This window comes from Rana temporaria, chromosome 8, assembly GCF_905171775.1.
Source record: "Rana temporaria chromosome 8, aRanTem1.1, whole genome shotgun sequence".
NCBI classification, from domain to species: domain Eukaryota; kingdom Metazoa; phylum Chordata; class Amphibia; order Anura; family Ranidae; genus Rana; species Rana temporaria.
Genome location: NC_053496.1, coordinates 73,730,676 through 73,758,226, shown reverse-complemented (window position 1 = coordinate 73,758,226; position 27,551 = coordinate 73,730,676). Strand labels below are relative to the sequence as shown.

General features: G+C 44.8%; 1 protein-coding gene across 4 annotated transcripts in view; it reads right to left on the bottom strand.

The window, feature by feature from the left end:
• FAM13C (family with sequence similarity 13 member C) overlaps positions 1–27,551 on the bottom strand; it is a 250,535-nt gene that overhangs the window by 155,503 nt on the left and 67,481 nt on the right. For all 4 annotated transcript variants that reach the window (XM_040362039.1, XM_040362041.1, XM_040362042.1 and 1 more), the window contains exons 2-3: positions 10,868–10,994; positions 10,693–10,731 (exon numbers count right to left, since the gene is read on the bottom strand). In XM_040362039.1, the coding sequence (XP_040217973.1) occupies positions 10,693–10,731; positions 10,868–10,994 (166 nt within the window). The remainder of the gene's footprint in view (positions 1–10,692; positions 10,732–10,867; positions 10,995–27,551) is intronic.

Here is a 27,551-nt window from a genome sequence, read left to right as displayed (position 1 = left end):
GGCATAAGAAGGGTTAATGGCGTGTTTTCTCGAAAATCCTGCTCAACTATGTAGTAGAAGGGCCAGTCCGGTTGCATACAAATTTAAAGTGTTTAGGTTTGGCCTCATATTATATGGTTTTGGTAAATCTATAGGAAAGTTTTACAAGACAATTGTATACTGTATGGCTAGCCTTAAGCCATGTACACACAATCCGATTTTTGGCCAACCGAGCTTCAGACTTGTGTCAAAAAGGCGTGTACCTGGATTTTGTCTTGCATAATAAAGGCACACAACTGTCGGCCAACAAACACGAACGTAGTGACGTACTACGTAGAATTTTAACTCATGAGCGCCACCCTTTGGGCACCTTCTGCTAATGACGTGTTTGGTGAGCATTGATTCAGAGCATGCGTGTATGTACTTTGGACTTTTGTACAGATGATACGAAAATCTGACAACAGGCCGTTGTCCGCCGAAAATTTACTAGCCTGCCATCCAACATTTGTTGGTCGAAAGTTGGACAACAATTGTCTGATGGAGCGTACTAACGGTCAGATTTTAGGCCAACAGTCTGTCATCAGACAATCCCCTGCCAACAATCAGATCGTGTGTACGAGGCTTTAGGCTTGGTTCACACTGGGGGCGACCCGTCAGGTGACTAAGCCAGCTGACCAGTCGCACTCCATTCAGTGCAATAGATTTGTTCCAATTTGAGCGACTCATGTCACTTAGACTTAGGAAAAAGGTTCCTGTACTACTTGGGGGCCACTTCAGAGCGGCTTGCATTGACTTCTATTACAGAAGTCATTTACAAGCCACACTGAAGTCGCGATATGTGGGGCAGCTTCAGAGTCGGGTGACTTTGAAGCCTTTCCACTGTGAACCAAGACAAACATGCCAGAACAGTTCACATACCCCCCAAATGACCCCTTTATGGAAAGTAGACCGTCCAAGGTATTTAGTAAGAGGCACAAAAAGTCATATTAAAAAGTTATTTCTAACACACGGCATATGCATACTTGCAACTACACCCCAGAACGCAGTCTACTACTCGTCTTGAGTATAGCAATACCACATGCGAGACCTTTTCACAGCTTAGCCGCACAAAGAAACGCAACATTCAAGGAGTGCTTCAGGCCAGGTCTTCTTCAGACACTTTTTGTCAAGGGTCGGTTCACACTGCCGCAACTTGTTATGCGACTTTAACGGCAATGGAACCGGTTTAATCTGTGCTATTCAAGTCGCTCCAACTTAGAATAAAGTTCATAAACTACTTTGGGGCAACTTCATCATGACTTGCATTGACTTCTGTTATAGAAGTTGTATGCAAGCCGCAATTAAGTTGTACAGGGATGTTAGCTTCAAAGTTGCGAAGTGAACCAGCACTTACAAGTTAAAAATCAGTATTTTTGCTGGAAAATTACTTAGAACCCCCAAACATTATATTTTTTGTAGCAAAGGCCCTTTTTTTTATATCAGTTTGGAGTAAAACAGGAGGTCTGGTGCTATAATTATTGCTCTCACTCTGACATTTGCGGCGATACCTCACATGTGTGGTGCGATCACCGTTTACGTATGGGTACAGCACCAACGTGTGTGTTCACGCTAGCACAGGGGGGTTGGGGGTGCTTTACATTTTTTTCATTATTTATTGGTGGGACATTGGCACACTGACAGATGTTTTTGTACACTATGACAGATATTGATGTAGCAATGGAACACTATTGCAGATGTTTTTGTGCACTGCTACAGATGTTGATGGGACAGTGAAACAGTGTGACAGATGTTTTGTGCACTGGGACACTTGTACAGGGACAGATGGTGCTTGGTGTACTGTGTGGAGATGGCTGTAGTAGGTGTGATCTCTGTGTAACTTGAACACAAAAATCAATCAGTTACACAGAGAGCTGTCAAAGAGGCTGTAGCATGCCCCCCCCCCCCCAGCTCAGCGGGGTGTGCCGACACAGAGACACAAGTCTCCGTTTATATTGTGTGAAGGCTGTGATTGGACAACACCATTACATGATCGGGAGCGCAAATCACAGCGCCAATGTCGTGATCTGTGATGGGCTGTGTCTGAAAATCACAGCCATCACAGGATCGGTCGAACACACGCGTTCTGAGTGATGAACGGGTACGTCGACTCAGAACGGGGAAGCTCACACCTGGCCATTTATGAACATTGGCTGGGTGGGAAGCAGTTAGGGCTTGGTCTAGGTTAGTGTCAGGGTCAACATCAAGGTCAAGGGTCACAGTTGGAGGTCAGTGCGTTTTAGGGTAGGATTGTACATTTTTTTACATTTATTTAATGCTAGTGTGTTTAGGTTGAAAAAAGCCAAATCCACCCTGTTGTTTCTTGGCCCTACTACAGGTACAAACAACAAATAATATACACACCTATGGTATCAGTAGAATTTATTTTGTTTTGTTTTTTTAAGGTTCATAGAAATGGCAAGAAATATACAGCTAAAACATTTTTTTTGGGGGGCCAGTTGATCTTTGAAAATCATTAATGAAGACCCAATTTCTGCTGGAAAACAGAAGGTATAACTCGCCTGGATAGCTAATGGGGTACATTCAGAAAGCAATTGCGTCTGCGTAACCATAGTTACAATTGCTTAGTTGCGCCGGCGTATCGACTGCTCCTGATTCAGAGAGCTTGATACGTCGACTGCAGCCTAAGATATGACTGGCATAAGGCTCTTATGCCGTCGTATCATAGGCTGCATTCTTACGATGGCCGCTAGGTGGCGTTCCCGTAGTGGTCAGCGTATAATATGCAAATTGCATACTAACACCAATTCACAACCCTACGCGAGCCCTGCATACGCATTTTACGTCGCTTGCGTTCGTCGGGTTCTGCGTAAGGCTGCTCCTGCTATTAGCAGGGGCAGCCAATGCTAAGTATACCCGTCGTTCCCGCGTCGCAAATTTTAAATTTTACGTCGTTTGCGTAAGTGAATCGTGAATGGTGCTGGACGCCATTTACGTTCACTTTGAAGCAAATGACGTCCTTGCGACGTCATTTGCCGCAATGCACGTCGGGAAAGTTTCCCGACGGAGCATGCGCACTACGTTCGGCGCGGGAACGCGCCTAATTTAAATGATCCACGCCCCCTACGGGATCATTTAAATTACGCGCGCTTACGCCGGCCATTTTTATGGAGCGCCTCCGCAAATTACGGAGCTACTGCTTCCTGAATCAAGCGTAGCGCAAGTAATTTACGGAGGCGTAGCATAAAAACGTAACGCAGCGCCTCCGTAAAAAGTGCGCGGCACTACCTGAATCTACCCCAGTATTTGCAATGAAGTATACAGTTTTATTAACATATACCAAAGTTGCAAAACTGAGTTTAGGCATTAGGATTTGTTTTACTTTTCGTCATGCAGGGGTTAATATCAATGTGTGATTATTTATTTATTTTAATTTTTACAGATGGTTTGCTTTTATAATGAATGCCATGAATTGAAGTATTACATAATTACATTAGGCCCCGAGGCTCGATTCACACCTATGCATGTTGCTTTTGAGCATTTCTGCAGTCCTTTTTGCGGTGCTTGCTGCGTTTTTCGACACACGTTTTTACCGCGATTTGTGTTTTTTTTTGCCGGCAATTTACATTTTTTTACATTTCCTTTAACAACCAGCTATAAACAGGTAAAAAAAAAACACAAATCGCGGTACTTCCTTTTGTATGCGGGTCCATTGAATTCTGTTACATGCAAAATGCTGCTTTTTGCAGGAAAAAAAGTCCCTGACCCTTTCCAAAAACGCAGAGGTGCAAAAAAGCATTGATGTGAACATGTTCCATAGGAAACCATGTTCAAAAATGTCCCTGCATTTCTGCAAAATGCATCAAAAAAAGCATTAGTGTGAATGGAGCCGCAGTCAATGTGACAAAATGTAGACAGGATAGGTACTCTCGGTCAGGGATTCACAGACACTCAGAAGCAAAACTAAGTGAGACAATTAAGAGGAAAAACTAGCTGATCTAGACTCATAGGGATAGGGATGCATGAGTGATAATAGGGGCCAAAAGTGTGGGAAGTGTGGATGCTGACAGCAACTATTTTAAAGCTTAGGAGGCAAACAAGCCGAGATTGGCAGGAAGCCGAGAGACGACGGATTACTTGAAAGGTCATCATCACAACTGCTTCAGCTTTTTAGCAGGTAGAAAACATTGATGTGCCTCATTACCTTCAACGAGATATATTTTTACTTGTAGAGCTCCTTCAGAATAACAGAAACACAGTTTGAAATGAAGAACTGTTGAAATGACTAATTAACACTTATACCTCTACTTTACATGCAACTGAGAGAAACTTAGTGTGAGTACACTCACACTGACACTTTAACTGGTCCCGGGCACAGTTACCCCCTTGGGCTGGTTCGTTTGTTTGTGTATCGCGAGTGCTGCAAATCTCAGCCGAGATAAGCTCAGCACACCATGGGGGTTATTTACGAAAGGCAAATCCACTTCGCACTACAAGTGCACTTGGAAGTGCAGTCACTGTAGATCTGAGGGGGACATGCAAGGAAAAAAATAATAATTTTTGTTTGCACGATTGGTTGATAAAATCAGTAGAGCTTCCCCTAAATTCAGAGCTTCCCCTCAGATCAGCGACTGCACTTACAAGTGTACTTGTAGTGCAGAGTGGATTTCCCTTTAGTAAATCGTACCCAACGTGGGCACACTCCTCTGCTAACTAGACCAGGGATCCATGCTTCCCTACATTGTCCTCTATAGAAAGTTCTGTGCTCTGGCATGGTTTGCACTCACTCAAAAGCAAACACCATACCTGACCACAAGTTAACCACGCCAAGGACCACCTCTTTCAAGTAGTCCCATGAGCGGCGCGCTTAATCGATCCCAGGCACAGTTTGGGGCACTCACACTAGCCTAACCGGGGTAGAATCCAACTCAGCCACAGTTAAACCAGTCCCAGTGCGAGTACGCCCTATAATACAGGCAGGGGCGGACTGACCATTTGAGTGCCCCATGCCACTAGGGGGCCCCATCAGGGTTGCCAGCCTCAGTAAAACCAGGGACAGTATGTAAAAATCTTTTTTTTTTTAAATCCCAAGATTATAGCTGCCCTGCCTCTCCAGCACCTTTTTCAGTGTGTGTATGTGTGTATATATACTGTGTATGTATACTGTATGTGTGTACTGTGTGGCCCCATAATCTATTGCCCGGGGGCCCCATAATCTCTTATTGCCCGGGGGCCCCATATTCTCCTATTGCCCGGGGGCCCCATATTCTCCTATTGCCCGGGGGCCCCATATTCTCCTATTGCCCGGGGGCCCCATATTCTCCTATTGGAAGTGTTGTAAAAAGAGGTTGTGGTGCTGCCTGTTCTTGGATGGGGGGCAGATTGAGATGGGAATGGGATCCTAGGGGCAAATGGGGCTTGTCGGGTATCCTGTAGTAGGACCAGTTCCAATATGGATGGACTGCCTATGGTAATGACAATCAGGGAAAAATATTCCCTATGATGGGGATACCCTATTGATGGTGAGAAAATAGTAGGAGAGTGTCTATACCATAACCACCAACCTAGGTGGGGTATAAATCGCACTTATACCCCACCTAGGTTGGTGGTTATGGTATAGGCACTCTCCTACTATTTTCTCACCATCAATAGGGTATCCTCATCATAGAGAATATTTATCCCTGATGGTCATTACCATAGGCAGTCCATCCATATTGGAACTGGTCCTACTACAGGATACCCGACAAGCCCTATTTGCCCCTAGGATCCCATTCCCATCTCAATCTGCCCCCCCATCCAAGAACAGGCAGCACCACAACCTCTTTTTACAACACTTCCAATTTTCAGGCCTCTTTAGTGAAGTACTACAGAGAGGCAGCAGTCTTTTTTTTCCTGACCTAAGCGCGGATTATATATAGATCACATATTCTCCTATTGCCCGGGGGCCCCATATTCTCCTATTGCCCGGGGGTCCCATATTCTCCTATTGCCCGGGGGCCCCATATTCTCCTATTGCCCGGGGGCCCCATATTCTTCTATTGCCCGGGGGCCCCATGAGTGGACAGTCCGCCCCTGAATACAGGCCAAGAATGGTAACCCTAAGAAATGTTGTGCCACCATCTCCACCGCTTCTTGGTAACAGACAACAGCATAAAAAGAGCATAACAGGAAAGAACTGCAGTCTTCTCACATAGTTTATAATAAAAACATATTTGCCATTCTGAGGCTTCCCTCCAACTACTTTGCATATTATTTTATATATACTGTGATTCTGTACTTGCCAAATATGCTGCAGAAATCTCTCTCCACTGAGTCTGGCTGCATCCATTTTAACTGTGGGCAGCTGAAGCTGCTGCTTGTTCACTTCCTGGATTTACACATACACACAGAGGCACACCTCCAGCCACAAAGCTCTCATTGGCCCTCTTATGACTCATCCCCTCTCCCTTCCTGGCAAACTCTCACCAGAGTTAGAGAGAGAGCTGTACATGAGGTCATAAGCATAGGCTTTATCAGACAAGAAAGAGGAAGTGGCTGTATAAGGCATTTACTGTCAGAAAAAAAAAATGTTTTACTAAAATCTAAAATTAAAACAAGGGCAGAGGATTTAATAGATGGAAAGATTAAAAAATGGCGGAAGGTCCGCTTTGAGAGTCGGAAGGCCTAGAGCAGTATGAAGTTTTATACAGAGAATGTTTTAGGAAAGTATGTCTGGTCATGCAAGGTAGAAAAAATGCTTCTTTCTGTTAAAAAAAAAAAAAGGTAAAAAAAAGGCAATAAAGTTCAACCTGCAAAGGAAAAATTGGGTTTGACCACTACAAAGGGCAGAGAGGATGTACAGGAAAGAACAGTAAACCACAGGCACAGACTTCAGAGTTTACTCTAGTCAGTGGAAGGAACGTTTAATCCTATGTGGGTTATGTTCTGTTTCTTTAAAATCCAGCGTCAACCATTTTTTCCAGTCTAGTCTCAGGACAAAAAACAAGTATTCAAGGCTTCTGCCACCTCTACCTTCATGTTTGCTATACACAAATTTAGGTTGTAACATGTTGCTAAGCACCCCAATCCTCACCCCCTGAGCCCCTTACCCCCCCCCCTTAAAGTTGGGTGGGGGGTTTCCTCTTCACCACACCCCTTTATAAAATTGGTGTAGCTGTGTGGGGGCTACACCTGCACAGCCACGTCATTCATTCAGGCTAGGTTCACACTGCTGCGAATTCAAAATCACGGTAAAAATCGCGATTTCAGCCGCGATTTTGCGGCTGCGGTTTTGCCGCGATTTCAGCCGCGATTTAAGAGACATCTGTGCAGGGTTCAATGTAAATCGTGGCCCGAAATACTTTTTGAAATCGGTGCAGCGCCGCAGATGCAGCGTCGCACCGATTAGGACGGTGCCATTGCCGACAAATGCCGCCGATTTGAGATGCGATTTGACATGTAAAATCGCATCTCAAATCGTATCTCAAATCGTACCAAATCGTACCCAGTGTGAACCTGGGTTCACAGAGATCTGTGAATAAATGAACTACAAATCCCATCTGCCACACAACAGCAGAGAGGACCGGGAAAAAAAAAATTTCAGCTGCCAATGTTGACCACCTCCTGAAAATGCTAGTTTCTTGGCTGTCTCTGGCTTCCAAACATCAAGCCATTGACTAGGAAATAGCATGCAAATTACAAAATCAGACGAAGTAAAGACCCCCGATTTTCTGATTCCTTCCGTTAAAGAGTGGTAGTTCACTTTTCAGAAAAAAGGACACTGTACATTCTCCCCACCCCCTGGTATCCGCTGTACTTACCTGCATGGGTGCTGAGCTGTCAGTGCCCATGATGTGGACTTGAAATACCCACTCTTCTCCCTCTTCTTTATGCACCTCTTCTGAGACAGATCCAAGCAATTCTAAATGGTCAGCGCCGACAGTCACTCTGATCTGTCCCGGAAGCTCTGCACCAAGAAAAGGGAGAAGAATGGACATGTCAGATCCCTGGACTGCTACACGGGCTGTGTGGGCACAGACTGCTGCTCAGCACAGCAGGTAGGTACAGCGGAGCCCGGAAAGGGGGGGACGTGGAGAGGGTGTACGGCGTTTGCTCAGCTTTTCATTTTTTCTGAAAATGTAAACTAAGGCCCAGATTCTCAAAGGAGATACGACGGCGTATCTCTGAGTCTGAGCGGTCGTATCTATGCGCCTGATTCTAAAAATCAGTTACGCATAGATTTGTATTAGATCCGACCGGCGTAAGTCTCTTACGCCATCGGATCTTAACTGCATATTTACGCTGGCCCGCCAGGGACGTGTACGCATATTTACGCCTAGAAATATGTAAATCAGCTAGATACGCAAATTCACGAACGTACGCCCCCGGCCGACGCAGTACAGATAAGCCGTTTACGTTAGGCTTTTCCCAGCGTAAAGTTACCCCTGCTATATGAGGCGTACATGCGGCGTACCAATGTTAAGTATGGACGTCGTTCCCGCGTCAAATTTTGAAAATGTTACGTTGTTTGCGTAAGTCGTCCGTGAATGGGGCTGAACGTAATTTACGTTCACGTCGAAACCAATACATCCTTGCGGCGTACTTTGGAGCAATGCACACTGGGATATGTCCACGGACGGCGCATGCGCCGTTCGTAAAAAGCGTCATTTATGTGGGGTCACATAACATTTACATAACACACGCCCACATCTTCCACATTTGAATTAGGCGGGCTTACGCCGGCCAATTTACGCTACGCCGCCTCAACTTACGGAGCAAGTGCTTTGAGAATACTGCACTTGCCCGTCTAAGTTGCGGAGGCGTAACGTAAATAGGATACGTTACGCCCGCTCAAAGATACGCCGCTGTACGTGAATCCGGGCCTAAGGGGTTGATTCATTAAAGGCAAATCCCCTTTCCACTACAAGTGCAAACTACAAGTGCAAAGTGCACTTGAAATTGCACTTGGAAGTGCAGTCGCTGACTATCTCAGGTGAAGGTCTGAAATGAGGGGAAGCTCTGCTTATTTTATCATCCAATCATGTGCAAGCTAAAATGCAGGTTTTTATTCTCCTTGCATGTCCCCCTCGGATCTAAAGCGACTGCACTTCCAAGTGCACTTTCAAGTGCAAAGTGGATTTGCCTTTAGTAAATAACCCCCTTTGCCTTTTGCGAAGCGCAGTTGCACTCTACAAGTGCAGTTGCTCCAGGGCTTAGTAAATGAGCTATGTTGGCTTCAATCATCCAAACATGTGCAAGCAAAAATGCTGTTTTTTTTTTTTTCCTTGCACGTGATTGGGTATTCTTTGCAAAGTGAACTGTCATCTCATTTACTAAGCTCTGGACTCATTTCTCTTGCAAGGTGCAACTGAACTTTGCAAGGTGCACCTTTAGTAAATCAATCCTATACTGACTCAAATGATAAAAGTCAAAGGCTCATTGTCACTGCCAGGCAACCAGAATCACCATAAGGAGTAATCAGCTATGACAGCTCAACATGTTTCCCTCAGTATAGCTTTCCCTCACATTAGAATTACATGTTTTCATCGTTATGTAAAGATAGTATCTTCTTTAAAAAATAAATAAAATACTAGATTTGATCTATACAATTTACCAGCCCTGCATAGAACTGTTCAAAGGCCCAATTCCACAAAAAATTAATTTTTTAATGATTTATCAAAGCCATTTATTCACAATGCAATAGTCGATATGTTTATAAGATATATATATATATATATATATTTTTTTTTTTAGAGCAAATAAAGGGATATAGGATGTGCCGATTGCTCAAACATCATCTGAATATCAAGATTTATTTCCATTGTGGGGAAAAAAATGGCTGTTGTCTGCATTACAGACGATCCAAATGGCTGAAATATTCATTATATGCAAAGCGGTGTAAATTAATGCCGTTACAAATGATTTTTGTTGGTACATTTCAGGTGCATACGTGCGACCCATAGATCAAAGCCATGCAAGGTGCAGACGGGTTCCAGCTGGAAGCTCTGCCGTGTACCTTTCATTTTTAGGTTTAATGTCTCTACACCCAGTGTGTGTGGGTGGGGGAAATAAAATGTAACTTTGCTTCGCCTTCTTTATTTAACCACTTTTTTTTTTTGCCCATTTTTTTTTTATTATTAAATATCAGTCTCCCGTGACATACATAGATGGGCATTAAATGAGGATTATGCTGCCCCATGCTGCCCCTGCACATCAATACATCTCCAATATGTATACGGTTTAGTGGCAATAAAATATTTAAGACTGTGATCACAGCCTACTCAGGGAAAATCGACCTGTTTTCTTGTTTCCTCTAGCAGCAAGCTCCACAATCACACAGAATGTATATGGATCACACAGAATACATAGGGATCATCACACAGAATACATAGGGATCATCACACAGAATACATAGGGATCATCACACAGAATACATAGGGATCACATAGAATACATAGGGATCATCACACAGAATACATAGGGATCATCACACAGAATACATAGGGATCATCACACAGAATGTCTATGGATCACACAGAATACATAGGGATCATCACACAGAATACATAGGGATCTAATTAGAAGTGATTGACACCTCCATCTAGGTTATACAGGGAGATTTCTTCCAGTCTGGGTGATCTCGCTCAGGCATCTGGAAATGACAGCAGGGAGTGCACTAGAACCACACAGCCCTGGATACATTGTTGTTTACTCTAATGATATAAAGATTGCACTTACTCGGTTACAGCTGTGCTGCCGAACGAATTGTCCTGAAGGCTAAAACAGAAACAAGAAAACATCAGATTACAGAGCGGGGCTCCCAGGCAGACGGAATCCTGTCCGGTAGATGGTACACATACACAAACATGGCATTGCAAAGACAAGCCTTTCTGTTAGCTCGACATGCACATACCTTGGGCTGCACTGCACATGCTCACTGCCTCCCCATAAGGGACTAGCCCTGCTGCTGCTGCTGCAACACTCCAACCACACACAGCACATCAGATGCTGCTGAGAGACACAGGGTGCAAAGGCTTGCTCTGAAACAAATACAAAAGCTGTGTTTTATTCTACAGGAGTTCCAAGTCACATCACCTAATACATTTCATATGATAATGGAAGGGGCTGGTGTAGGTTTGGATTCTGCCTCTGATTGGTGGCTCCATTCACACTAATGCGTTTTTTTGATGCATTTTGCAGAAATGCAGGGACATTTTTTAACATGGTTTCTTAGGAAACATGGTCACATCAATGCTTTTTTGTGCCTCTGCGTTTTTGGAAAGGGTCGGGGACTTTTTTCCTGCTAAAAGCAGCATTTTGCATGTAATAGAATTCAATGGACCCGCATCCAAAACGCAAGTACCGCGTTTTTAGGCTCGATTCACACCTATGCATGTTGCTTTTGAGCATTTTTGCAATGCTTTTTGCGGTGCTTGCTGCGTTTGACGTGCGTTTTTACTGCGATTTGCGTTTTTTTTTTTAGCCAGTAATTTTTATTTTTTACATTTCCCTTAACAACCAGCTATGAACAGGTTAAAAAAAACACAAATCGCAGCAAAATCGCGGCAAAATGTGTTTTGGATGCAAGTCCATTGAATTCTATTGCATGCAAAACGCTGCTTTTTGCTGGGAAAAAAAGTCCCTGACCCTTCCCAAAATGCAGAGGCACAAAAAAGCATTGATGTGAACATGTTCCATAGGAAACCATGTTAAAAAATTTCCTTGCATTTCTGCAAAATTGCAAAATGCACCAAAAAAAACATTAGTGTGAATGGAGCCTTACCGCAATTTGCTGGTTGTTAAAGGAAATGTACAAAATAAATAAAAAATTGCCGGGTAAAAAAAAAAAAATGCAAGTCGCAGTAAAAAAGTGTGTGTCGAAAAACGCAGCAAGCACCGCAAAAAGCACTACAAAACGCTCAAAAAGCAACATGCATTCAAGCCTAAGACCACTTCCACACGTTTTTCAGGCGCTTTGGCATTAAAAAGCCTGTAAAGCGCCTGAAAGAAGCCTCATCTGCAATCCCAATGTGAAAGCCTGAGTGCTTTCAGAGCCCTTTCACAGTGCCAGCGTCCAAAAAATGCTGGTAAAGCGCCGCTAAGACCCCTTTCACACTTGGGCGTTTTTTAAGGGGCTTTGTCGTTAAAAAAAAGCTCCCACAATGGCAAGGGGCTTTAAAAGCGTATTCAACGCTCCTAAAGCGCTGCAAAGAAGCTGCCTGCAGGACTTATTTTAACGCCCTGCCAGCGCAACGCCTCAGTGTGAAAGCACTCGGGCTTTCACATTGGGATTGCAGATGCAGCTTATTTCAGGCGCTTTACAGGAGCTCTTTTTAACGCTAAAGCGCCTAAAAAATGCCACAGTGTGAAAGGGGCCTAAGGCCGCATACACACGGTAGTTTTTCGGCATGAAAAAAAAAAATACATTTTGCAGCATGTCCAAAAAACAATGTTTTTCCAACTTCATCATTAAAAACGATGTTGCCCACACACGATCGTTTTTAAAAAATGATGAACAAAGCGCGGTGACGTACAACACGTACGACGGCACTCTGAAGGGGAAGTTCTATTCGCCTTTGGGCTGCTTTTAGCTGACTCCTTGTTAGTAAAAGACGATTCGCGCTTTTTTGTCTGTTACAGCGTGATGAATGTGCTTACTCCATTATGAACGGTAGTTTTACCAGAACGAGCGCTCCCGTCTCATAACTCGCTTCTGGGCATGCGCGGGTTTAAAACGTCGCTTTAGCCCACACACGATCATTTTTTACAACCCGAAAAACGTCATTTTTTTTTAGAAGCCGAAAAACACGATCATTTTAAATGACGTTTTTAAAAATGTCGTTTTTTTTCATGCCGAAAAACGACTATGTGTAAGGCTTGATTCACACCTATGTATGTTGCTTTTGAGCGTTTTTGCTGCATTTTTCGACACGTGTTTTTACAGCGATTTTACCGCGATTTGCAGGGGGTTTTTTTCAAAAAAAAAATTTTAGCTGCCAATTTTAATTTTTTTACATTTCCTTTAACAACCAACTTATAGCAGGTTAAAAAAAACGCAAATTGTGGCAAAATCGCGGTAAAAAACGCAGTACTTGCATTTTGGATGCGGGTCCATTGAATTCTATTATATGCAAAACGCTGCTTTTTGTGGGAAAAAAAGCCCCCGACCCTTTCCAAAAACGCAGAGGCACAAAAAAGCATTGATGTGAACATGTTCCATAGGAAACCATGTTAAAAAATGTCCCTGCATTTCTGCAAAATGCATCAAAAAACGCATTAGTGTGAATGGAGCCTAATGGTCCGCACACACAATCCGAATATTGTACGAAAAATGTAATCTGAGGAAGAATCTACGATAATCGGATCGTTCGTACAGGGCTTCCGTGAGCCGATCATGACAGTTCGTCCGATATTAATTTAATCGGACATGCACGAAAATTTTCCTCGCACGATACCAGTTCGTACGATTTTCGTTTAGTCAGTACAGTTGTCGTCCGAAAATACAACACAAATATATATTACAACACATGACATCACTTCCGATCTGTCGTCCGATTTACGGATCGTGTGTACGTGGCATAAGGCTTCGCGCACACTCTGCTCTTTTGGATGCTTTTTCCACTTACAGGAGAAAAGCAGATAAAAAAACAAATGAGGTAAAAAAGCTGCATTTTTTTCACAAGCGTTTATGCACTTTTTTTGTGTGTGTGTTTGGCATTAACCCTTTCATGCCTGACATTTGTTGCTTACAAATTAAAATCTTTGCTAGAAAATTACTTTAAGCAGAGTTCTACCCAAAAGTGGAACTTCCGCTTTAAAGCGGAAGTCCACCCAAATTTTTTATTTTTTTTTATAAAAGCCAGCAGCTACAAATACTGCAAAAAATGGACACTTACCTGTCCAGTGCACCCGCGATGTTGGCAGATGAGGACGAGCAATCGCTCGTTTCTCGGCTGCCCCTGCCGCCATTCTCGGTGAGGGAATCAGAAAGTGAAGCGTTGCAGCTTCACTGCCCGGTTCCCCACTGCGCAAGCGGCGCGGCCCGCCCTCACTGGTCCCTGCTCTCTCCTGGGAACAGTGTGTTTCCCAGGAAACAGCGAGGGAGACAATGGGGGGGGGGGTGGTGGGGCTAGTGGCATAACTGCCACGGGAGTCTATGCCCAGAAGTGGGTGCAAATACCGGTCTTAGACAGGTATCTGCACCGCGCTCCCCCCGAAAGGTGCCAAATGTGACATCGGAGGGGGGAGGGTTCCGAAAAGCAGAAGTTCCATTTATGGATGAAACTCCGCTTTAAGCACTCCTCTCCCCCTTACATGCCACATCTGGCATGTCATTTTTTTTTTAGGGGGGTGGGGGCTTCGTTAGGAGCGAGACTGCCTGTGCCACTTCCTCTTACGGGCTGCCTAGGCGTCTCTTCCTCTCCTCCTAGACGGCCCCTCCCTCTAGGCGATCTCCTGGGATACGCAACAGGTGCCAGAAGATCGCCTGTCCACTCCGAGAGCGCAGCGCGACTCGTGCGTGCCCGGTCGTGAAGCCGAAAGCTGTCGCGGCCGGGTGCCCAGAGTGGTAATGGAGGTGCCGGCTAAGAGGAGGGGGAGAGGAGCAATGCTCTGGGTGGCCGCATCGTTGGACCATGGAACAGGTAAGTGTCTGTTTATTAATAGTCAGCAGCTACACTTTCTGACCTGCGAGCCAGGTGATAAATAGCACCAGCGGATGGAACCTTTCCTGACAGTACCCCCCTCAAAGGAGCGACCTCCGGACGCTCCAACTGTCTGTCACCATGGACCTTCCCCGGCAACAAACTGGGCAAAAAGAGGCTTGAGCAGGGCGGGTACCGACATATCCGGGCAGACAGCGGGCACATCCGGGCAGACAGCGGGCACACCAGGCTGGAAAGCGAGCACACCAGGCTGGAAAGCGAGCACACCAGGCTGGAAGGCAGCACATCAGGCTGGAAGGCAGCACATCAGGCTGGAAGGCGGGAACCGGGACACCAGGCTGGAAGGTGGGCACATCAGGCTGGAAGGTGGGAACCGGGGCACCAGGCTGGAAGGCGGGCACATCAGGCTGGAAGGTGGGAACCGGGGCACCAGGCTGGAAGGCGGGCACATCAGGCTGGAAGGTGGGAACCGGGGCACCAGGCTGGAAGGCGGGCACATCAGGCTGGAAGGTGGGAACCGGGGCACCAGGCTGGAAGACATGACCCGGGACACCAGGCTGGAAGGCAGGTACGTCAGGCTGGAAGGCAGACACACCAGGCTGGAAGACATGAACCGGGACGCCAGGCTGGAAGGCAGGAACCGGGACACCAGGCTGGAAGGCAGGAACCGGGACACCAGGCTGGAAGGCAGGAACAGACGCCAAGCTGGAAGGCAGGAACAGAAACGCCAGGCTGGAAGGCAGGAACCGGGACACCAGGCTGGAAGGCAGGAACCGGGACACCAGGCTGGAAGGCAGGAACCGGGACACCAGGCTGGAAGGCAGGAACAGAGACGCCAAGCTGGAAGGCAGGAACAGAGACGCCAAGCTGGAAGGCAGGAACCGGGACACAAGGCTGGGCAGCTGGCAGGAACATCTCAGGCTGGGCAGCAAACAGGAACCCCTCAGGCTGGGCAGCAGACAGTGGCTCATCAGGCTGGGCAGCAGACAGTGGCTCATCAGGCTGGGCAGCAGACAGCGGGCACACCAGGCTGGAAAGCGAGCACACCAGGCTGGAAAGCGAGCACACCAGGCTGGAAAGCGAGCACACCAGGCTGGAAAGCGAGCACACCAGGCTGGAAGGCAGCACATCAGGCTGGAAGGTGGGAACCGAGGCACCAGGCTGGAAGGCGGACACATCAGGCTGGAAGGTGGGAACCGGGGCACCAGGCTGGAAGGCGGGCACATCAGGCTGGAAGGTGGGAACCGGGGCACCAGGCTGGAAGGCGGGCACATCAGGCTGGAAGGTGGGAACCGGGGCACCAGGCTGGAAGACATGACCCGGGACACCAGGCTGGAAGGCAGGTACGTCAGGCTGGAAGGCAGACACACCAGGCTGGAAGACATGAACCGGGACACCAGGCTGGAAGGCAGGAACAGAGACGCCAACCTGGAAGGCAGGAACAGACGCCAAGCTGGAAGGCAGGAACAGAAACGCCAGGCTGGAAGGCAGGAACCGGGACACCAGGCTGGAAGGCAGGAACCGGGACACCAAGCTGGAAGGCAGGAACAGAGACGCCAAGCTGGAAGGCAGGAACAGAGACGCCAAGCTGGAAGGCAGGAACCGGGACACAAGGCTGGGCAGCTGGCAGGAACATCTCAGGCTGGGCAGCAAACAGGAACCCCTCAGGCTGGGCAGCAAACAGGAACCCCTCAGGCTGGGCAGCAGACAGTGGCTCATCAGGCTGGGCAGCAGACAGTGGCTCATCAGGCTGGGCAGCAGACACTGGAACAGGCTGGGCAGCTGGCACAGGAACAACAGGCTGGGCAGCTGGCACAGGAACAACAGGCTGGGCAGCTGGCACAGGAACAACAGGCTGGGCAGCTGGCACAGGAACAGGCTGGGCAGCTGGCACAGGAACAGGCTGGGCAGCTGGCACAGGGACAGGCTGGGCAGCTGGCGCGATGGTGTGGGTCGGGAAGTACTTACGCTTCTTTTTAGGTTTAGTCACTGCAGACTTGTTAACAGGAGGGACGTATGAAAAGGATGGAATAAAATAAGAGGAAGGGTTGGAATAGGGCAGAGGCACAGGAACAGTAGCTGGAGGAGGTTTTTGTGGAGTTGTTACAGGTGAAAGGGAAGAAGCAGGTGGATTGAAACTGGTAGAGACTGGGTAATAATATTTGGTAGGGAGCGAAATTATCTGGGCTGTAGCTGGGGTTGCTATTGGTAATGAACGGATAGATTCTTGGAAAGGCAGGTGATTAACCTCCCTGGCGGTATGATTATTTCAGAAAAAAGGTGCTGAAAGCGGTACCATTATTTGCAAGGAAATTTGGCGTTTTATACTGTAGGCCTGTAATTCTTAGGAATAACTCACTTAAATCTGACCAAACAAGAGACTAGTAGGCATCCCGGGTATGACATTTTTTTAAAAACAAAATTATAAATTATAATATAATAAATTATAACAAATAATATAATTCTAATAAAAATTATTCAATAATGTAATCAACTCAAAATCACTGAAATTTGCTCAGTTGCAGAATTGTTGCTGTCATTTTTTTTTTTTATGACGAATTTCCCCACAAATCGCTATCGCACAATTCTGCAAGTGATTATAATTTATTATCGCTGTTTTCTAGCTGCTCTAAAACCATTTTTGACATAAAGGGACACTTTTGGTTGCTATGGACAATCTACAGTTTGCAGGCAGAAAGAAATGTTTTTATTATATAAAAGTGCATGTAGGGCACTGGGCAGACCACTAGGGACAAGGGGGGTGTGCATTTTTTACATACAGTACTGTAATCTATAAGATTACAGTATACTGTATGTAAAGTGTTTGTTTACTTTTTTGAATTTGGCGCCGATCTCCACTCCCGTGCGTCGTAACGTTGCAGGGAATGGAGATCGACGGCACACGGGAACACTGTGTGAATCGAGCGAGGTCCCGCTCGCTCACACAGCGCGGTGGCATCGCTGGATCCAGGAACAAGGTAAGCCAGCGCGCGCTGCAGGCTCTGCATAGCTACCCCGAGCGTGACTCGGGGATACCGATTTTAGCACAAAAAATCCACCCCGAGTCACGCTCGGGAATACCGCCAGGGGGGTTAATGGCAGGGCTGGAATGTAGTGGTTTGGCTGAAATCAGGAGATCTGACCATGCCTGCAGCACAGGTTGAACAAAAGCAGGTTCACACACACCTTGCCTAATCAGAGACTGCACAGAACTAATACATTCAGATATCTTCTGCTGGGGACAAGAGGAATAATGTTCATCAAAAGAAGCTGGATCATCCTCCATTAACCATATCAAGGATTCAACTTGGTCACGACTGAAGGAGGGAGAGAAATCATCACTACCATCTGGGATGAACGACAGGGCCGGTTTAACACATAACTGCTGAATATCATCAAAAGACATGTAGCCCAGATCCACCATGGAATGAGCTGATCGGATGGTTTCCATCAGCTGGTCACTTGTCCATCCCTCCAAAACCTGGCGACAATACTCCTCATCCTCCTCTGCCAGCAGAGAAAAGTAAGTGATTTCATTGAAATCCATCTTCAAAAACGCACCACAACAGGATGGTTCCTCAATGCAGGCACGTCTGGTCAAGGATGGCCCTGGTATACTGTCAGAGAATCGGGTAGACCAGTACTGTGTGACTGCACAGAGGAGACCAACAAGGTATGTAGTGGAATAAAAAGGTGTTTATTTACAAACATGTGAAGACAACCGGTGCACAACAACAAATAGTATATACAAATCAAGGGGAGATACCATAATCGTAAACAAAAGCCAGGCCGAGGTCATACACCAGGGGATGTCAGCAGAAGGGTGAGGACGGGAACACAACAGAGCAGGAAGCGGATGGATGGACAGGCTGCAGGGCAGGAATCCAAGGGGAACAGGATCCAGGGTAAACAGGCAATAGGAAGGATAAGCCCAGGATGGGCTCGGGACAGGGATCAGGTCGGGTCGAAAGCAGGGTCAGGCTAGCAGGCTTCAGGGTCAGGTTTGCAGGCTCCAGGTCAGAAAGGTAGAAAGATACCAGGGCGAGGTCAGCTTGAACTCGCCGAGTATATATAGAGGTGTAATAATTAAAGTTCAGGTCACACCTGAGCGCAGGGAGGGCCGTATGCTCCATACTGTCAGGGTCCATCCGCTGGTGGAGACCAGTACTGCATTCCAAGGGTGATATAACACCAGCAGGGAGAAGTTCTCCTGACAGTTTGGAACTGTCAGGAGACACCTGCTGGTGAGACGCAGTACTGCGAGCCAGGTGATAAATAGCACCAGCGGATGGAACCTTTCCTGACAGTATGTGTGACTGCAGCCTTGGCAACCGCATGCCTGAAAGGCCCAGCATTTAGAATTTCAACCTTGTCCTGCATACGGCGTCCCAATTCTGGGATCAAGGCTGTAGTAGGTGCAGGTGCTTTAGTCTGTGTTGACATGTCATACTCACCGTCTTCCTGTGATGGTCTCTTCCTTTTCTTTCCATGATCCTGCTGGCAATGGACGGCAAGCTGGTCCTCTGATGATTGCGCTATATATGATAGATATAGTGCAAGCCATAGATATACATATAAACCTTAACTTACTAACTGTTAATATGAAATTAATCAATAGTATGCAACACCCTTTTCATAATAATTATCAAAGTGCAAAAAAGTGCCAAAAAACAAACCTTCAAAATGAAACAAACAAGTCTACACAAATGGACTCTACATGCCTGGTTCCCACCGTGAAGCATGGAGGAGGATGTGTGATGGTGTAGGGGTGCTTTGCTGGTTATTTAATTCAAATTGAAGGCATACTGAACCAGCATGGCTACCATAGCATCTTGCAGCGGCATGCTATTCCATCCGGTTTGCGTTTAGTTGGACCATCATTTATTTTTCAACAGGACAATGACCCCAAACACACCTCCAGGCTGTGTAAGGGCTATTTGACCAAGAAGGAGAGTGATGGGGTGCTGCGCCAGGTGACTACCTCTTGAAGCTCATTAAGAGAATGCCAAGAGTGTGCCAAGCAGTAATCAAAGCAAAAAGGTTTTCAATGTCCGAATTTTTCACTTCCTGTTTCTTCTCAGTAAGCTTGCCCCCATCATCCATGGGGGTTAGTCATACAGAACAGCTTACTGAGGAGGAACGGGAAGTGAGAAATTCAGCCAAAGAAAAAAAACATTTAGAAGGGAAATCGAAGGAAAAAGGTAAGTGAACCAACAATGCACTAGCTTAAAAGGAACCTATTTAGAAAATAAAAAACAAGCCTTTACAACCCCTTTAATAATAATTAGGACTGCGTGTACTTTAGATATCCACACTCTCCTGGCATTTCACTCCACCTTGCTCCTCTTCACCCTCAGAAGGTAAAAATATCTGTACCCCCCCCAAGGGGTCTTCCGCTTTCCTTTAACCATCAGACACCCAGAGCAGGCCACTAAACAGTCACTTCATAAAGACCATGTGAAGACACGTACTGGAATAACGCTCATCATTTACCAGCTTTTTATTTTTAAAATGCATGTGAAAACATAAGTATATGCACTGACATTGCACGGTGCATGATCTGGCACCTGGAATGAAAAGTCTGCATAAACTGTAAGGGGGCCCCGCTGCTCCACTAATCACCTGGAGCCAGAGAGTTTTCCAACCTAAGCATAGGTGAGATCATCCACTGAAGCCACGCTCTACACGTGTTGTCACATCTAAACATCATCAGGAAGCAGTATGGCCGTGACATCCTCCGCTCTCCAAGTGCCATGTTACATTTACCCATTTGCATGCCGGTTTACCGGCTGGGACAATGATATATTGATATATACAAATCTCAATGTAAAAGAGGAAGAGAACAATTTAGAACAATTACAAATCAAATTATTTGTACCCAGTATTAAAGTGTTTGTAAACCATTTTACACCACTTTTACCTACAGGTAAGCCTACAATAAGGCTTACCTGTAGGTACCTTGAATATCTTCTAAACTTGCACGGTTTAGGAGATATTCACTCGTGACCGGCGTCTCCCGTGTGCATGCGCAGTAGTGATGTCATCACGGCTCCGGAGCCCATGAACCCTTGAAATAAGACATGTCACTGGTCACAGCGGTGTACAGGGCCACTGCAACAGCTTCAATCTAAGGTAAGCATTTCATAATGAGCTAGTATGGGATTCAAACTAGCTCATTATGCCTTTGTCTTGCAGGTTTTTTTTCCTGGGTTTACATGAACCACTTGAACCCGCTAAGAAAAAGTTGGTCAGTCCATTGGTCAGTGTTGCTCTTATATTTAACCATCATCAAAATGCATATACAATCTAATGCCATCTAGTGGCAATTTATGATATATACCCAGGTTGTTCCTACTGGGATAAAAGGTTCTTAGTACCTGCTTTATGGAAAAAAATGGTAAAATATATCAAGTCAAATGAGAAATATCCCTCAATTGCACTAATTTTGTTTGCATATTATTAAGGTCTCATGTGTATGTAACTTTAATTGCACTTTATTTTGTAGTTCAGATTCATACACTGTACATGGTTTGCTCTTTATTCTAGTAAACTATATTCTAAAGATGAGCAATATTTTCCACATTCACACACTTACAGGTAGAGCTGCTTTTTTTCTTCTTCTAAGAATATTTTTGTCTTGTTAGAGAGAATAAATCTAGAAGTAGCTGCTGGGTTTATTCACTTGTACCACGTAATATAGATTAGAGCATTGGTGTTCCTTATATACATTTGAAAGCATTATATGCACTGCGAGATGGATACACAGCACTGGATTTTTTTTAGGCATGTGTGGAAAAATGCTATAAATTAAGAGTGCTTTCAGAAATATTAGTGTTAAAGGGGGTTGTAAATGGTTTGTCTTTTATTTTCTAAATAGGTTCCTTTAAGCTAGTGCATTGGTGGTTCACTTACCTTTTCCTTCCATTTCCCTTCTAAAGGTTTTTTTTCTTTGTTTGAATTTCTCACTTCCTGTTTCTCCTCAGTAAGCTTTCCATCATCATCATCCGAGCGGTGGAAAGTCATTTAGAACAGCTTACTGAACACCTTACTGAGAAGGAACAGGAAGTGAGAAATTCAGACAAAGAAAACAAAGAGAAAAAAAACATTTAGAAGGGAAATTGAAGGAAAAGATAAGTGAACCAACAATGCACTAGCTTTACGTAACCTATTTAGAAAATAAAAAAACAAACCTTTACAACCCCTTTAATGTTTGGTGTGACCACCCTTTGCCTACAAAATGGCACCAATTCCTCCAAGTACACTTGCGCACAGTTTTTGAAGGAACTCGGCAGGTAGGTTGTTCCAAGCATCTTAGAAAACAAAACCCAGATGTTTTGTGGATTTAGACTGCCTCAAATCCTTCTGTCTCTTCATGTAATCCCAAACAGACTTGATGATGGTATCATGGCTCTGTGGTGGCCAAACCATCACTTCCAAGACTCCTTTTTGATGATGATGATAGTTCTTAAAGTGGTTGTAAAGGCAGCAGGTTTTTCATCCTAAGGTATTATATGCTTTCAAATAAAAAGCCTTCTATGTGCAGCAGCCCCCCAGCACCCCCTAACACTTACCCGAGGTCATATTCTGTCCAGCGCTGTCCACGAGTGTCTCAGCCATCCAAGATTCTCCCTCCTGATTGGCTGAGACACAGCAGCAGCGCCATTGGCGCCTGCTGTTGTCAATCAAAGTCAGCTAGCCAATCAAGAGAGAGGGCGGGGCTGGGTCGGGGGTCTGTGTCTGAATGGACACAGGGAGCTGTGACTCGGCTCGAGTGCCCCATAGCAAGAAGCTTGCTGTGGGGACACTGAACAGGAGGGAAGGGTCAGGATCACAGAAGAGGGAAGGGTCAGGATCACAGAAGAGGGATTATATCCACAGAAGATCTGTACTTAGTTCTCCAGGATGTTTGGAACAATCTACCTGCCAAGTTCCTTCTAAAACTGTGTGCAAAGTATAGAAGAATTGATGTTGGCTTAAAGGCTAATGCCTCGTATACACGATCACGATTCCCGAAGAGAAAAGTGCCATGTGAGCTTTTTGTCGCAAATTCTGACCGTGTGTATGCTCCAAGATTGGGAGCAGGATCTCAATTTTCGTGACAGGAAAAATTTCTGTCGCGAATCGCGTTCATGTGTATGCAACTACGATGCGCAAAAAAAAGCGCATGCTCAGAATCAAGCAGAAGAGCCTAACTGCCTATTGAACTTCATTGATCTTGGCTCGTCATATGTGTTGAACGTCACCGCGTTCTTGACGTTCGGAATTTCAGATAAGATTAGTGTGACCGTGTGTACGCAAGACAACATTTCAGCCGTTTTCCTGGTGGAAAAAAAATCGTGGTTTTCTTGTCGGAAATCCCGATCGTGTGTACGAGGCATAAGGCTGGTCACACCAAATATTGATTTGATTTGACTTGAGCTTCTCTTCTGTTCATTTACTTTCCATTTTGTTTATTGATAAAAATAATCTATTAAGACTTCTATTTCTAAAAGCATTTCAAATTTGAAGTATTTTTTTCACACCTGCATAAACAATTGTGCACAGTATATTATATATATGTATATTATAATATACTTTTTTTCTCAATATAGCTATAAGACCCCCAACCCTGGTTCACACTTTTCTCCACCCCCTATCCAAGTCCTAGCGCCACACCCACCCCCTAGCACTGCTCCTTAAAGGGGTGTTCCAGTCTTTTTTTAAGTTTATTAAAAGTCAGCAGCTACAAAAAGTGTAGCTGCTGGCTTTTAATAAACAGACACTTACCTGCTCCACAGTTCCAGCGACGCGCCGGCCGGGGCTCCGCTCCTCGCCCCCCCTCGCCGGCCGGCATCTTCATTTCTAGTGTGGGCACCCGGCAGTGACAGCTTTCGGCTTCACGGCCGGGCACCCACTGCGCATGCGTGAGTGGCGCAGCGCCGTCCGATTGGACAGGCGCTCGCCTACAGGGAGGGGCTGCGATAAGGCGATGAAGCTAATCGCCTTACCAGCCCCTCGGCGAAAGGAGGAAGTGGGACAGGAAGTCCCACTCCTTCTGACCCCCCCTCCCCCCCCAAAAAAATGACATGCCAAATATGGCATGTAAGGGGGGAAGGAGTGGATTAAGCGGAAGTTCCATTTTTAGGTGGAACTCCGCTTTAAAGAACATAAAACCAAGTATCATTTTGTGGGAATATGTATTGTTAAAAATTGTTTACAAAAGAGGAAAGCAGTTAAATATACAAAAAACTTTTGAAATATACAGACAACAGACTGGGAAGAACTCTCATAAATTTACCAGATGTTTATTTTTAAAAACAAAAGCAGATGCACTGATATTGACATCCTCCGCTTTCTAAGTGCTATGTTACATTTACCCATTTGCATGCCGGTTAGCTGGCTGGGACAATGATATATCAATTTATACAGTCACTTTTAATAAATACCATGTAAAAGAGGAAGATAACAATTTACAACAATTACAGTCAAACTGTTTGTACCCAGTATTATTCATCCCTTGACCCGCTATCTAATAAAATTGGGCAGTCTATTGCCGTCTAGTGTTGCTCTTATATTTAACTTTCATCATCAAAAATGCCTATACAATCTAGTGCCATCTAGTGGCAATTTATGATATATCCCCCAGGTTGTTCCTACTGGGATAAAAGTAGACATGTGCAGAACAAAAAAAATTGTTTTGTTTCGATTCGTTATTTACATAAATTTGTTTAGTTATATTAGCTTAATCCGTTTAACTCATTTTCGGAATTCACTTTGTTTATTCGTATTCGAATCGATTGGAATTTTAAAATTTGGATCGTTTTTGAAACGTTTTCCAATCAATTTTGAAAAGTTTTCGAAATTCTAAAAGTTTTCAAATTCGAATAGTTTTCCAATTTCCAGAAACAGTAAAATAGAACAGAAAATAATAGGATAGAAAAGAATATAACAGAAAATACAAATAAATACAATATAATAGAGTAAGACAGAACAAAATAGGATTACACAGGGCAGGCAAGTATAACATGTCTGCGATTGAAAAACAAACAAAAAACATGGCTATAATATCGCTTTAGGATAAGAATGATTTCTCTGTAAGAAGGAGAGGTCCATCACCATAGCACACTAGCAAACACAAAAACTGAGTGGAGTGAGGAAAGGTAATAGAAAAGACACCCAGGGGGTAGTACTCAAAAACGTTGCCAGTGTCCAATCACCTGATGGTGCAAGCCTATAACCCAAGTTATATGAATACTCAGCCTGAGTCCTGTATTGCAGGATTAGGATCACTTTAAGTAAATAAGCAGCCAACATTACCCACTTACCCACCGCCGGCCGTCATATGACATCATTGACTTTGTGCGGGTATATCTGAATGATGCCTGCAGCTACAGGCATCATTCAGATACAGTAAAACCTTGGATTGCGAGCATCATTTTTTTTTCCCGGCAGCATGCTTGTAATCCAAAGCACTTGTACAGTACAGACCAAAAGTTTGGACACACCTTCTCATTCAAAGTGTTTTCTTTATTTTCATGACTATGAAAATTGTAGATTCACACTGAAGGCATCAAAACTATGAATTAACACATGTGGAATTATACATAACAAAAAAGTGTGAAACAACTGAAAATATATTTCATATTCTAGGTTCTTCCACCTTTTGCAGCAGACACATCTCTAGAACTGTTAAGAGGAGACTGTGTGAATCAGGCCTTCATGGTAGAATATCTGCTAGGAAACCACAGCTAAAGAAAGGCAACAAGCAGAAGAGACTTGTTTGGGCTAAAGAACACAATGAATGGACATTAGACCAGTGGAAATCTGTGCTTTGGTCTAACGAGTCCAAACTTGAGATCTTTGGTTCCAACCCCCGTGTCTTTGTGCGATGCAGAAAAGGTGAACGGATGGGACTCTACATGCCTGGTTCCCACCGTGAAGCATGGAGGAGGAGGTGTGATGGTGTGGGGGTGCTTTGCTGGTGACACTGTTGGGGATTTATTCAAAATTGAAGGCATACTGAACCGGCATGGCTACCACAGCATCTTGCAGCGGCATGCTATTCCATCCGGTTTGCGTTTAGTTGGGCCATCATTTATTTTTCAACAGGACAATGACCCCAAACACACCTCCAGGCTGTGTAAGGGCTATTGGACCAAGAAGGAGAGTGATGGGGTGCTGCGCCAGGTGACTACCTCTTGAAGCTCATCAAGAGAATGCCAAGAGTGTGCCAAGCAGTAATCAAAGCAAAAGGTGGCTACTTTGAAGAACCTAGAATATGAAATATATTTTCAGTTGTTTCACACTTTTTTGTTATGTATAATTCCACATGTGTTAATTCATAGTTTTGATGCCTTCAGTGTGAATCTACAATTTTCATAGTCATGAAAATAAAGAAAACTCTTTGAATGAGAAGGTGTGTCTAAACTTTTGGTCTGTACTGTATATCAAAGCAAATTTTCCCCTAAGAAATAATGGAAACTCAAATGATTCGTTCCACAACCATTTATTCATAAGTCCTTCACAGTTTATAGTCCATATAAAAAGAGATTATAGCAATGTGATCAGCTTGTGTAACCATAAAATGTCCATCCACAAATGGAAGCCTCCACAAGGGGATTAGAAGCAAAATCCAGAAGGAGCTCCAGAGTATAAAAGAGAAGAGAGGTGCCTCTAAGTGTAGCAATATGGTTACATTTAATGAAGGTACAACATTTAGCAACTTGCATGGTTGATGATTAACCACTTAAGACCCGGACCAATATGCAGGTAAAGGACCAGGCCCCTTTTAATTCGATTCGGCACTGTGTCGCTTTAACTGACAATTGCGCGGTCGTGCGACATGGCTCCCAAACACAATTGGCGTCCTTTTTTTCCCCGCAAATAGAGTTTTCTTTTGGTGGTATTTGATCACCTCTGCAGTTTTTATTTTTTGCGCTATAAACAAAAATAGAGCGTCATTTTTGAAAAAAAACGCAATATTTTTTACTTTTTGCTATAATAAATATCCCCAAAAAAGATATAAATTTTTTTTTTTTCTCAGTTTAGGCCGATACGTATTCTTCTACCTATAATTGGTAAAAAAAAAAAAAAAAATTGTAATAAGCGTTTAACGCTTGGTTTGCGCAAAATGTATAGCGTTTACAAAATAGGGGATAGTTTTATGCCATTTTTATTAATATTTTTTTTTTTTTACTACTAATGGCGGCGATCAGCGATTTTTTGTGTGACTGCGACATTATGGCGGACACATCGGACAATTTTGACACATTTTTGGGAACATTGTCATTTTCACAGCAAAAAGTGCTTTAAAAATGCATTCATTACTGTGAAAATGACAATTGCAGTTTGGGAGTTAACCACTAGGGGGCACTAAAGGGGTTAAGTGTGACCTCATATGTGGTTTCTAACTGTAGGGGGGGTGGACGTGTGATGTCATTGATCGTGTTTCCCTATATCAGGGAACAGACGATCAATGACACTGCCACAATGAAGAACGGGGAAGGTGTGTTTATAGCTCCTGTGACCGGTCGTGGGACACCGGCGGCGATCGGGTTCGTGGGTGCGGAGCTTCGGACCGGGTCGTGGGCACGCGTGCGCGACCCAAGGCTGGGCTTAAAGAAACACGTACAGGTACGGAATTGTGACCAGTCGTACCATTCTGCCGACGTATATCGGCGTTAGGCGGTCCTTAAGTGGTTAAAAGAGGCACGTCTAAGTATGCAGGGATCTGAGGTAAAGCGATCCACATAGACCATCCCCCACACTGCTCTCACTGCTGTCAGTCTGAATTTGTAACCTGGCAGACTACCCTGCAGTAGAGCGATCTGAAAGCGAGGCTTGAAGGGCTTGTGGAAGGGATGACATCAATGGTGGTGCAGAGGAAGGTCTATGTGGACAGCTTTTCTCCTGGATGACTGTATACTTAGATGTGCCTGTTTTATTTATCAACCA